The sequence below is a fragment of the Hemibagrus wyckioides genome, linkage group LG09 (assembly GCF_019097595.1).
Source record: "Hemibagrus wyckioides isolate EC202008001 linkage group LG09, SWU_Hwy_1.0, whole genome shotgun sequence".
Lineage (NCBI taxonomy): Eukaryota > Metazoa > Chordata > Actinopteri > Siluriformes > Bagridae > Hemibagrus > Hemibagrus wyckioides.
The window spans coordinates 2,948,395-2,961,816 of record NC_080718.1 but is presented as its reverse complement, the minus strand read 5'-3'; the positions used below and the strand labels follow the sequence as shown (position 1 = coordinate 2,961,816).

The following is a 13,422-nucleotide window of genomic DNA, read 5'->3' as shown; positions in this document are numbered from 1 at the left end:
ATAATTGTGTAGTGATATCATGGGAGTGGAGAAATACCCAGATTCTGAGCCTGGCATCCTTCATCAGCTTCAGTGTTGGTCTGAAAACGCAGCTGACACTGTCTGTCTTAATGAGGCTAGCCTGACACACAATAATTACAGCAACAGCATGATGTTTAACAGATATGAGTCATACACGAGTGCGCTTGGTTCTACGACGGACTCGTGTTCAGTAGTACTCATTCAGCTAGTTTTCAGACCCACATATCAGTATATCTGACCTCAAAGTCTTGCATTGTACGACAGATGAGTGATTTTGAGTTGCTGAGAAGAAGTGGGCACTGTTGTCGGAGAGACGTTGTGTCATTTCTTCCAAGAAGCTAGTTCTCTTTCTTTCTTTTTTTTTAGGGGAAATAGCTAGTGCAGTCTGTAAGTCTGTAGAAATTGCCATATGATGTCATAGACTAATCTGAATGGTCACAAGCATTTGCACATCAGAACATGCTACATGAAGAATGACGAGACAAAAATAATAGATGGAAAATGTTTCTTATAGAAAGTAGTAATTATAGAAAGTTGATTTCAACGCAAATGAACGAATATTTTCGATATACTATAAATTCTATAAGTGATGCAAGCAAAATGAAGCAATGCTAGGGAGACATAAAATAGACTTCAAGGAAATGGCTTAGTAATTAAATAATTCAATTCATTTACTTGATAATGGGAACAATGGTGATTAGGTGGAAGGTCACTGGGAACAGTGGTGGTTGGTCTTTGGAAACAAAGGTGATTAGTGATTGGTCATTGGGAAGAATGATGAGTATTGATTGGTCGTTAGGAACAAAGATATATAGTGATTGGTCATTGGGTAATTAGTGATTGTTTATTGGGAACAAGGGTAATTAGTGGTTGTTGGGAACAATACCAATCAGTGCTTAGCCGTCGGGAACAATGGTGACCTGAGACTGTTTTTTAGGAACAACGGTGATCAGTGACAGGTCACAGGGAAGAATAGTGATTGGTCTTTGGGAACAACAGTGATTAGTGATTGGTCACTGGGAACAACAGTGATTAACCACTGGGAACAATGGTATTTAGTGATTGGTCATTGGGAAGGACAGTGATTAGTCACTGGGAACAATGGTATTTAGTGACTGGTTACTGGGAACAACAGTGAACAACAGGGAACAGGGAACAACAGTCACTGGGAACAACAGGGAACAACAGTCAGTGAACAGTGGTATTTCGAGATTGGTCGTTGGGAACAACAGTGATTAGTCAGTGTGAACAGTAGTATTTAGTGATTGGTCATTGGGAGCGACAGCGATTAGGCACTGGGAACAATGGTATTTAGTGATTGGTCATTGGGCGATAGGGTGATTAATGGTTGTTGGGAACAATACTTGTCAGTGATTAGTCGTTGGTAACAATGGTTACTAGAGACTGTATTTTAAGGAGGCAAAGGTAACTGTGAACAACGGTGATCAGTGATAGGTCACTATGGAAGAAAAGTGATTGGTCTTTGGGAACAACAATGATTAGTGATTGGTCATTAGGAACAATGGTATTGAGTGATTGGTCATTGGGAAGCAGTGTGATCAGTAATTGGTCACTGGGAAGAATAGTGATTAGTGATTGGTTACTGTGAACATATTTTCATACAAGCGCAACTCAGTAAGATTTTTACACAATGTTGTTAAGTTGAAAAAAAACCAGGCGAAATAAAGTCACTTAAAAGCTCTAAATGGTTGTTGAGTGGGATTAACCTTCATGCCATCTGCTTACAGAGAGGAAATACAGCAGCTCTTCAATCTATCCAGGTCTCTACAGTGGTACACTATGCTAATACCACCATCGTGTTTATTTTGCAGATGAGCCAAGTCTCAGCTGTAACTCAGTGCATCTGTGTTTAATAGCCGAATTGTGTTTCTGGAACTTTTTGAGTCCAAACACCCGGCTGGGGTGTTGTTGTAGCACACAAGCTGTCACAGGAATAATGAATAAACAGCAACACCCAACAGATTCACCAGAATCGCTAAACATATCACAAATACTGCAATATAAACTGTTTAATTCACTAATCAGTATATGGTAATTGTTAGTTGGTAGTAAGAGCAATCCTAGTGAATCCGTCCTCATCACACATGGGAACAAACTTCTCAGAGTAAAGCAATATGTGCGAAAGGGTTTTTCCACCTGGCATATTAACGTCATTTATCCCCTTAAAAGCCTTGAGCTCTGTCTCGTCCCTTTAATTAAGACTGAGTTTAAAAGACCCAAGGACACCCCCTCCTCATTAGCAAATGCTCGTCCTCTGTTTTTTTTTTTCTCTCTTCTTTTCTCCGTCCCCTGTGGAGTCACTTTGAAAAGAGACTGTTTCACTTCAAACAAAAGTCTTCCTGTCTGCCTTTGATAATTGTCCAAATTGGTCCCTGGCCTTGGGTGAGGAAATCAAGCTGGTTTTAATGTCTGCCAGGGTTTCGGCCCACGACGCTGCGTCATTACAGCGACTGCAACACAAGAGCATCCTGTCGTCTTTAAGAAAGGTCCTCATTTAGAGTGCAGAGTTAGAGTCTCGTTAAGTTTTGGTCTATTAGATTGTTTTAAAGTGTTGTGCTTTCTCGGTCAAGTACTTTGACCCTCGGAGTTATTTAGGGGCGGGCCACCGTGAGAGTGTGAAAGAGGCAACACACTTACACACATCTCTACCCTAATGCTTATCCTGCTTATTCTTATTTCCAGGTTTTTGTGGCATATGTGTATGAATTTGTTAAAGATACATGCTGGGATTAACAGGATATTTTAATCGATGATCCACTGTTTTGATATACACTATATTGCCAAAAGTATTCGCTCACCCATCCAAATAATCAGAATCAGGTGTTCCAATCACTTCCATGGCCACAGGTGTATAAAATCAAGCACCTAGGCATGCAGACTGTTTTTACAAACATTTGTGAAAGAATGGGTCGCTCTCAGGAGTTCAGTGAATTCCAGCGTGGAACTGTGATAGGATGCCACCTGTGCAACAAATCCAGTCGTGAAATTTCCTCGCTCCTAAATATTCCACAGTCAACTGTCAGCTGTATTATAAGAACGTGGAAGTGTTTGGGAACGACAGCAACTCAGCCACGAAGTGGTAGGCCACGTAAACTGACGGAGCGGGGTCAGCGGATGCTGAGGCGCATAGTGTGAAGAGGTCGCCAACTTTCTGCAGAGTCAATCGCTACAGACCTCCAAACTTCATGTGGCCTTCAGATTAGCTCAAGAACAGTGCGCAGAGAGCTTCATTTCCATGGCCGAGCAGCTGCATCCAAGCCATACATCACCAAGTGCAATGCAAAGCGTCGGATGCAGTGGTGTAAAGCACGCTGCCACTGGACTCTAGAGCAGTGGAGACGCGTTCTCTGGAGTGACGAATCGCGCTTCTCCATCTGGCAATCTGATGGACGAGTCTGGGTTTGGCGGTTGCCAGGAGAACGGTACTTGTCTGACTGCATTGTGCCAAGTGTAAAGTTTGGTGGAGGGGGGATTATGGTGTGGGGTTGTTTTTCAGGAGCTGGGCTTGGCCCCTTAGTTCCAGTGAAAGGAACTCTGAATGCTTCAGCATACCAAGACATTTTGGACAATTCCATGCTCCCAACTTTGTGGGAACAGTTTGGAGCTGGCCCCTTCCTCTTCCAACATGACTGTGCACCAGTGACCAAAGCAAGGTCCATAAAGACATGGATGACAGAGTCTGGTGTGGATGAACTTGACTGGCCTGCACAGAGTCCTGACCTCAACCCGATAGAACACCTTTGGGATGAATTAGAGCGGAGACTGAGAGCCAGGCCTTCTCGTCCAACATCAGTGTGTGACCTCACAAATGCGCTTCTGGAAGAATGGTCAAAAATTCCCATAAACACACTCCTAAACCTTGTGGACAGCCTTCCCAGAAGAGTTGAAGCTGTTATAGCTGCAAAGGGTGGACCGACGTCATATTGAACCCTATGGATTAGGAATGGGATGTCACTTAAGTTCATATGCGAGTCAAGGCAGGTGAGCGAATACTTTTGGCAATATAGTGTATATCGCTGATGGACCCTTTAAAAGTAAAAAAAAAAGAAAAGAAGAAGCTATATTTCATTTTGTCGTTTGCTTTTTTTCTTAAGTCCTGCTGCAAAGCCAAAAAAGTTTTCCTAATGAAAACGGGATTAGAATTTCATTTCATAGACTTCATATCTGTGCAGATTACGTCCAAGAACCTCAGCAGGGGAACCCTTGCTACTTGGGAAGCCATGATTGTGACACCACAGCACAGTGTGTACCAGGAGAAGGACAACACTTTACCTGCGTGTGTGCTACTGGATACACCGGAGATGGACGCAACTGCTATGGTAAGGGAGAAGAGAAATTTCTTTGTAGTTCTTGGTAGAATAATTAGTATTAGTCTCTGTCTATCTGTTTGTCTGTTTGTCAATCCACACACCAATCCATCAGTCCATTCATCCATCCATCAATCTCAGAGCTTCAAAGTGGGACAAAATGGACACCTTCTTAAAAGCATCTCTTTTGTTTGCTCTGTTTAAGCACAAAAGGTCATGAACTAGTAACGAGTTAGCCAGCTAGCATTAGTAATGCTAGCATTCACGATATATCTGTCTGTATGTTTAGCATCTGTGGTTTCAGAATAGGAATTCCAATTTGTATGCCGTCTTCTTTTTCCCTCCTATTCGGATTTTGAGTGTTACAAGCTACAAGATTTCGTAATCCAGTGCTGCATAAATCCACTCCTGGGTGACTGAGCCAGAGTTTTGACATTCTGTTTACGCTGTGGAGTGCCTGGAACGATTTAGGGCACTTCCCCCTGTCTATACAGGCTCATCCTTGATTCCTTTCTGGAGGACCTCATATGTCTTATATTAACATTGCAGACTATTTAGCAGATAGTTCATTACCAGTGTTGCTCTACCATTTCGATCTGACCACACTGAGATGGAGTAGATCCAGAGTGTGTTTTCCTCAATAAGAGTGTTTTCAGTTCCACCAATGATTTAGTAATCAGAGGCAGACATCTTTGCCGGCTCTAGGAATGTTACTATTGATAAGAGAATCTATTAATAAACCAGTGGAAATAATTTGAGAACATTGTAGACTATTGACTTTTGATGACTAGTGCTGAGTACTGGTATATATTTTATTTAATGTTGATCAACCCATAAGAAACTTTAGGTGGAAGAATCAGTTACCTAACAGACATATCAGACAATTTGTGGAAATGCTGGACAGGGAGGAAAAGTGTTGGGTGGAAAGCTGTAGTACATCATTTTGTAGTAGTGCAACAGTGTGTCACCTCTTTCTACCACACAAGAGGGTGTTATCTCCACAGCTGTTGGCTTGCAGTGGGGGGTAAGTTGTTGGGGGCAATGAGCTTGTTTGAAGAGGAGCGAAAACCAGAGCTTCACACATCCCTTCTGAAAACAGTGTCATGGTGTCCTAAACACATCTGTCTCCTTTATCTGTCTCTCACCTTATACCATCTGCTCCCTCCTTCACCGAAGGAGGTAGAGCTGATATCCACCTACTAAAGGCTCCTAAACCTGGGTTTACACCGTGTGATTACAGCGGCTTTTTTAAGATTATTACTTGTCACACTGTAAGACAGGATCCTCATAAAACCGTGGCTGTATTCTGTAACAGAGCGTGCCGGCGTGTTCTTCGTATCAGATGAAGCTCATTAACACATAAACAAACAAGAACTTACTGTAACAGTGGTAATGCTGTGTCCAGAAAAAAAGGTTTAAAAGTATGTAGAGGAAAAGAAGCGGAGATTGTGGTCAGTCTTTCATGGCTGGATAAAAGAGAAAGACATTTAAAGAGACATGTTCACTGGGGTTGAGTGAAGTATAGTTAAGTAAGACCTAGCATTATTCAGCTACAGTACTAATAATAATGTTTGACAAAGATAGTGAAACAGATGTTTGTGTGTGATTTTGGAGCAACATGTTCGTGGAAGAGTGTAATTTCACCACCTGCTACAACTCCATAACACTCCTCAGATGGACTGACTAAGTAAAAAAAAGAGTGTGAGACAAGGAGGGGGTCTTGCACACAGGGTTATTAACAGTGATTAAAACCAGACCTCTTTGGTCCGCTCCAGCTTGTTCCCACACATTCCCACAGAGATGTGGTCCTCTTCTGGCCTCCTTCACTCATCAGACAGGGCATGACTGCAGACCATGGTTTCTTTCCACCACTAGATTGACAAGAGAGATGCACATGCACATACCAGAACAGAACATATTTTTAACATACACAGGACTGAAGGTTTGCATGTGCATCTTCATAACACCTGCAAAAGAAAACATCCAGAGTTCTACAGCAAAATTTTACTTTAATGAGCATGCAGTTCTGTCTGAAAGGTGCAAAATACAAGGCGCTGTCAGTACTAAGTGTTTTAATTTGCTCCCATTGAAAATGACCCTTTTTGTGCAGAGATAATAAGCCACAAGAGCATGTGGTACAATTGTGGGAAAACCAACAAAATGAAACCATTAACCAAGTCTTAATAATAAAAAATAACTTAGTTTTCACTATAAAAACTCTCTTGCACTTCATGCAACTCATCCAAAGACTAAATAGATGCTATTATTTTTTGTATATCCCCTACTACTTGCTTACTGGTGCTAGCGTCTGTTAGTTTGTGTCTTAATGGTGTTAATGAATACAGGCCAAGCAGTAAGCATGAAAAATTGTATTTGCAAAATAAATAAATAGCCGAGTTTCTAAAGTTAATATGTCTTTTTAATTCTGTTTCTTTTAGATGTGGACGAGTGTACTGAAGGTCTGAGCTCCTGTGGGAGTCACGCTCAGTGTGTGAATCTGCCTGGAAGTCACAGCTGCCAGTGCCAGAGTGGCTTTGAGTACGGACATGACAGTCGCACCTGTATAGGTAACACACACCTCGATACAAACCGATTCTGTGGGACCAAATACTATGCAGTTCCAGTTGTATGGCTTTTGCTAGAGGCTCCAAATTGGAGCCGATGGGATTAATGACTAGGACGCTAGAACCTTTATTAGGAAACATTGAGGGAAAGCGGCGGTTTATTGATTAAGGCTCTAAAATAGTTCAAGTCCCTGAACTGCAAGAGAGCCACTGCTGGGTCTTTGTGTCTGCCAAAATGGAAAAACATGGAAACACTTTCAATAAAATCGTAAACATAGCCAGTATACATAAGTATCAAGGCAAAATGAATCTAAGTATGTCTTATGCTGGTTTGTGTCAGTGTTGCGTTTTTGGATTGTCAATGTCAGACATAAACCACACTAATGATATTTTTATGGTCAAAAACTGATGAGTTTTAATTGCGTAAACATGTGAGCCAGTTATTTATTCATTCTTCTTCTTTTTTTTTTTTTTACACATACGTGTGTATAGTCCCAGTGTTCTCCAGGTAACTGGAAATAATCAGATCTTGCCATATGCACTCAAGGCTTTATTTGTGTTCAAGCTTTCTAAAAACCTTTCCAACATAATGTTTAGGGGAAAAATGTTTTGTGTTTAGTGTAGGATTTGGCTTCTCAGCTATAAAGTAAAACCAGCTGCTTTATTCCTTACATCCATAAGGTTTTTGGATACATGGTGCTGTGATATTACGTGTTTGTTAGACTAATAGATGTGTCAGCATCACACATGTGAAAGTCAGTGTGAGGTGTGTGTTCTCAGAGAAGGGTTAGTGTGTTACAGATGTTCGGTGTTGATTCAGACACTCATTTTCTGGACAAGAGCCCAAAGCCGAGCAGCAGAGAATGAAGGTCTGTAGGTGAAAGGGGCCGAGGTGTAGCTTGAGGCAAGGGAACCAAGAGAAGGGGGAGGGTACTTTTGAAACAATGCTCTAATGTGCTGGTGCAAGGGAATGTGTGTAGGAGAATCCCAGCGGATAAATATGTTAACTCTTGACTGGACACTTTCCTCAGACAAAGCTTCATTTTAATTAATTTGTTTTGTAATAAACATCCAAGTTGATAGTTTAACCTTTTTTCCTCCACAAGCCTGTCAGTTTTCCCTTTAGCTTAACGCTTTTTTACATTACCCACAATGCCACTCTACCTGCTGATAGTGGTGAAAAGTGCGATTTAGCCCTCGCGTCATGTCAAACTAAAGCTGCTGATGCAACAGTGCTTTAGTTCTTTAGTCTAACGATGTCATCTGTGCTATCTGATCAAACTTCTAAACATTCTTTCAACTCCCTTGCACACTACATCTCGTAGATCGCTACCTGGCTGAACTGAATTCTTCTGTAACTCAGCACAACTGTGTTGTATTGCATGTGTCTCATATTATAGAATAGAAACACCATAAAGACTTATTCCTGGTGTTCATGGTAATGTTCACATATGAGCTTTCCCAGGAATAACAGACACATCCTCATCAACCACTTCCTGATTGATTCCCGATTGTGTGAAAAGGTGTTATATAGTTAGAGAAGTATTTAAATGTTATAGCTTACATACGATGTGTGTTTTATTCTCTGGACGCAGATGTTGACGAGTGCCGAAGACATCCGTGCCACCCTCATGCTTCCTGCACCAACGTTGTGGGCTCCTTCCAGTGCCAATGCCAGCCTGGATTCCACGGGGATGGCTTCCAGTGTCATGGTCAGCAGAGTCTGTGTTTAAACCTCTATAACCTTTGATGTTTTCTTACTATGAGAACAATTTAGGACAATTTTCCTGTCACTGGGTCTAAACTGGCAGATAACAGATATAGTCCCACAGATCTTTCTGACTGTATCTGTCTTCGATCCCTGTCTTTCTTCTTACCCTACTCAGTCGAAGAGCGTCCCAAGACTCAGTGTGAGCACCACAGAGACAGCGTACAGAGTGGAGTGGATGGTTTATCTGTGCATGGAACATACGTCCCTCAGTGTGACGAACAGGGTCAATACAGACCTCAACAGTGCCATGGTTCAACAGGATACTGCTGGTGTGTGGACAGTAGAGGGCAGGAGAGAGCAGGAACCCGCACTCCACCTGGTACACCAGCTCACAACTGTGACGCTCCAGGTAAGCGTCCTTGATACATGACTCCTTGTAATGACTCCTGAGTAATACAGAAATTGTTTATGGTACTATGTGCTTTAGTTTCCAGTTTCCTCGCCTTTGACGGGCTGAGGATTGAAGCTTGAAGTACACCGCTGTGTGTCATGACACAACATACTACTATTTACATAGATTTATTAAACCTTCAAATGAAGAACATCTTTGAAGATTTATCAAACCCCACTTCTGTAGCACATTCCCTTTAAACCTCTGTTGACCCTTCATCTGTCAAGATACAAGGAATACATGTGCCAAGACTCTTCTCTGTCTTGGCATGCAAGTGGTGGAATGAACTTCCCTGGATGTCTGAACAGCTGAGTCACCAGCTGTCTGAAAACCTACCTCTTTGCTAAGATAAAAAAAAAACTTAGCACATGTATATGACTTACAGAGTACATGAGTACATGTACACTAGCAGGAAGATGGTTTTTTAATGGAGCTGCAAAGCACTTCTTTAGATGTAAAAGCAAATGTAAATGTCTTTTAATTTTTTTTTTCAGTAAATTCGTGGTATTCGGATATTCCTGTTTATGTGACTCTCGAAACAAGCCCACAAGTTGTTGCCTTTTTTGATGAATCACCACTGCGATAAGATTATCCGTCTCACAGGGGCGGTAATTGCTCCATTTAGTGGAACGGACTACAGCTACAACTTCCAGATGTTTAAACTCTGTAGGTCCTTATTAAATGTGGACGGGGAGGTTGAAACAGTCATCGCCACAATCTCAACTCAGTGTAGCTGTCAGAATGTGATGAGATCCACCTCACCAGCAGAAATCAATCCTCTCCTACTGCATTCAAACTTTTGCCTTCTGGCCTTTTGACTTAAAGTAATTTTTCTGTATTGTTCTTCTCACTCTATGAAGACCGTCCCAAGACTCAGTGTGAGCAGCACAGAGACAGCACACGAACGGAAGTGGACGGTTTACCTGTGCATGGAGCATACGTCCCTCAGTGTGACGAGCAGGGTCACTACAGGCCTCGACAATGCCATGCCTCTACAGGACACTGCTGGTGTGTGGACAGTAGGGGGCAGGAGAGAGCAGGAACCCGCACTCCACCTGGGACCCCACCTACCAACTGTGATGCGCCAGGTACCCTTTTTTAATATATATTTATCATATATGTTTTGAATAAAAGATGGTTGAGGCACTGTATGATTTTTGGGTTGTTTGTGCACCCATCCATCTGCCAGTCACTCCACGATAATGTATCAGCACAAGCACATCGACGTAAACTGACTTTGCTTTGCTGTTATAGAAAACACTATCGAACCAATCAGAACAAAGAATTCCACAGTGCTGTGGTTTTAAAAAGAGCCATCTATTTTACTATTATTTTTCATCTTCTGTCAAATTGGTAGCACCAATCAGAGACATACTGTAACCCTGAAAGTTAGTCATATTATAATTTTCCAATTAGACTCATCTAAGTGTAAAATGTCTTTTGCTCTTGGTCATGACTCTTGCCAGCCTAATATTTTTATTTCCTAATTAGATACTTGAGTAATTGTTTTAATACAATATGGACCAGATTTAAAAAAAATCAATCCTGTGCTCTGTTTTTTGGAGATTATACAGCAGCAAACTAAGACACTTAGTAACGCGGTCATGCTTGGCACGTCACCGTGTACTTTTCTCACCACAGTCAGAAATACCTTCTTATTTTAGCCTTCCACATTCACAACCACAGCCAAAAAAAGTAGGATCCCAAATATTCTATGCAATGGATGTGTATGCTTTTAGAGCTCAGGTTCAATTAATGTCCATATCTTTAATTAACCGTTTAAACAACAAATCTGTCTTCAGGATTGAGTTTTGTTCATTTTTCTAGCTTGTACCTTTACAACAGTAACAGTGTCTATGCCATAAATCATAAACGCTAAAGTAGCGTTTTAGCAGAAGACAATTCTGACATTTCGGACTTGCAATAGTTTAGCTATAGTTTTCCTCGGGCATATAGTCATTCCAAGAAAAGTAGAAAAGCACCAGAAGAAGCAGCCTCATGAGAAACCTTACAGCATGTAACAACAATGTGCTAAGCAATCAGTAACACCATAGATGGCTATCTTTACCCTGGAGAGGCATCTAATCTAAGATTAGCGTCGAATAAACTTTGCGATAGAGTCTATCAGGTGTCCTGCACTGTCTCGTCATTGTTCTCCTATGCACCATGTACAGAGGGAGTTGAATCTCTACAGCAGCAACTCAAGATATTCTTTGCTTGAACTATATCTAAACAAAACATACGTTTGAGTTTTAAGGATATCCACTATAGACAGAACCCATGGGTTACCAGTGACTTTAATTGGAAGATGTTGCAAAGAAAACCCTCAACACCTTTCAGTAAACATATCGAGGCAGTGGTCCAGATATTGGCTCTGGAAGATGTACAAGACATTGATCAGGTGTTTTCCAACCATGCTGCATCGAATGCTGCAGAAAGCAAAAAAAACTGTGGGGGTGTGATTTTAGAAGAAAGTAATCAAAGACTAACTAGTGCGATGCACACCATAGTGAAAAGAGTTGCTACTGCTACCTTGACATTGAATATTTTCAAATAACCTCATACTTTTGGACCATTTATAGTTACATACGTTGTTTACTCATTAGCCAAGTAGAAAAGGCTTCACCAATACGAACAACTATACATTTTCATTTTTTTCTCTATTTATAATTAGCGATGAAAAATTCCCAAATAATGCCATGTAAATGGGTTGTTACTATGGAAACAAACTACAGTGATCATGAGAATTTAAAAGGACCATCTTCCCAGTTGTAGGCTTGCGAAGAATCTTAGATAAACTTAGTCAAAATAGCAACAAAGTCAAGTAAGAACATCAGTAAAAAGAGCAGTGTTGTTCCACATGTCTAATAAACCCTGGGGGATTCCCCACAAACATCCACATTCCTGTGTGTTTTCAGACGCAGTAGTACACTATGGCAAAAGATGCTATAGCCATACACCAAAAGACAAATGAAGCAACAGGATATATGCAGTCATACACATTACATTGAGAGTTTAATAGCTGGACTGATTAGTTAGACATTTGTGTCTCATGAGCAAAAGCACAACGTTTAATTCCTTATATCATGTTTGAGCAGTCTATCTCCTTCTGAAGGATTACATAGAGACCAGGGGAAGACATACACACTACATTATGCTAGAACACCACATGTGCAGAACATCCATCTCTTCTTTGTAGGTCTTTTTTCAGCCTTTGGTGCTGGGGGAGCAGGCCAGAGGTTACAGAGGGTGGAATTATTCCACATGTTTGACTCACAGTACTGTCATAATGAGCCGAGATCTATCACACTCACAGAAGCACAGATCTTTCCCACAACATGGACCGTTTTGAAGAGGCCATGAATCTTTGGCGACAAATGAATCAGAATGCTTGTCCGTTTTCGCTGCTTTCTGGGTTTTAGCTGATTCAGAGCAATGACAGACAGAGCAATGTTTGAAATAATTATGGGGTAAAGTCTATCCCTCAATATGGTGTCTGAATCATGGGAAGTCCTGCATTGAGTCTTGCACTGATAATAAAGTATTGTAGTCTTTGAGATAATCTTGACCAGCTTTGGACTTGTTATATAAGTTCTCATAACATACACATTATCTCCTTATCTAGCTAATTCTGTTTAAAGATGATAATGCAGAAAAGATATTGTTTACTGTGGATTAGATACAGTATATGGAGCAGCTACATATTAACGCACTATTCCATAACATAAGGGTGTAATGCAGTAATTCTATCTGTATCTGTTTAGTGCTCTAAAAATCTGTATGTATATATTTTATCAGACTTAAACCTAAAGTGGATGTGAAAAAAACTCAGACAGTTAGTCTTAGACCAGTGCAAGATTGTTCTTTCCTTAAATCCTGATTATGTCATTATATTTTTTTTGTTTCTTCCTGTCTATGATTTGTGAAAAAATTAAGTTCTATTACACAAAATATAGACAAACTGGTAGCTAGTAATTTACACTGCACTTCTGACCAGGCAGGTAGTAAGGATGAATGAATGAATGTACACTCTTAATATCTGACCAAGTCTTCATGTCTGCATGACAAGACTTTTTTGTTGCACTCCAAAGAATCCTTAGGCAATTGCCTTATTAACCTTGCTAGCAAGCTTTCTGGCGAAAATGAATACGGCACCTCCTAAATATATATCTGTATTTGTATTTGTTTAGAACATTTTTCTGTCCAGTCAAAAGCTTATTTGGATATATCCCTATAATATAATCTAGTAAAAGGAAACATGCTGAATGCTGAATTTGTATGAATTTAATGGACTTAACCCTGAAAGGGAGATTAGTTAAACTTGACGGGTTACTGAGTCTGGTGTAT

At 40.7% G+C, this 13,422-nt stretch overlaps 1 protein-coding gene across 3 annotated transcripts in view; it reads left to right on the top strand.

Moving 5' to 3' along the window:
* Positions 1 to 13,422, top strand: part of nid2a (nidogen 2a (osteonidogen)) — a 52,388-nt gene that overhangs the window by 13,838 nt on the left and 25,128 nt on the right. For all 3 annotated transcript variants that reach the window (XM_058398747.1, XM_058398746.1, XM_058398745.1), the window contains exons 9-13: positions 4,215 to 4,361; positions 6,788 to 6,916; positions 8,509 to 8,625; positions 8,800 to 9,033; positions 9,936 to 10,163. In XM_058398747.1, the coding sequence (XP_058254730.1) occupies positions 4,215 to 4,361; positions 6,788 to 6,916; positions 8,509 to 8,625; positions 8,800 to 9,033; positions 9,936 to 10,163 (855 nt within the window). The remainder of the gene's footprint in view (positions 1 to 4,214; positions 4,362 to 6,787; positions 6,917 to 8,508; positions 8,626 to 8,799; positions 9,034 to 9,935; positions 10,164 to 13,422) is intronic.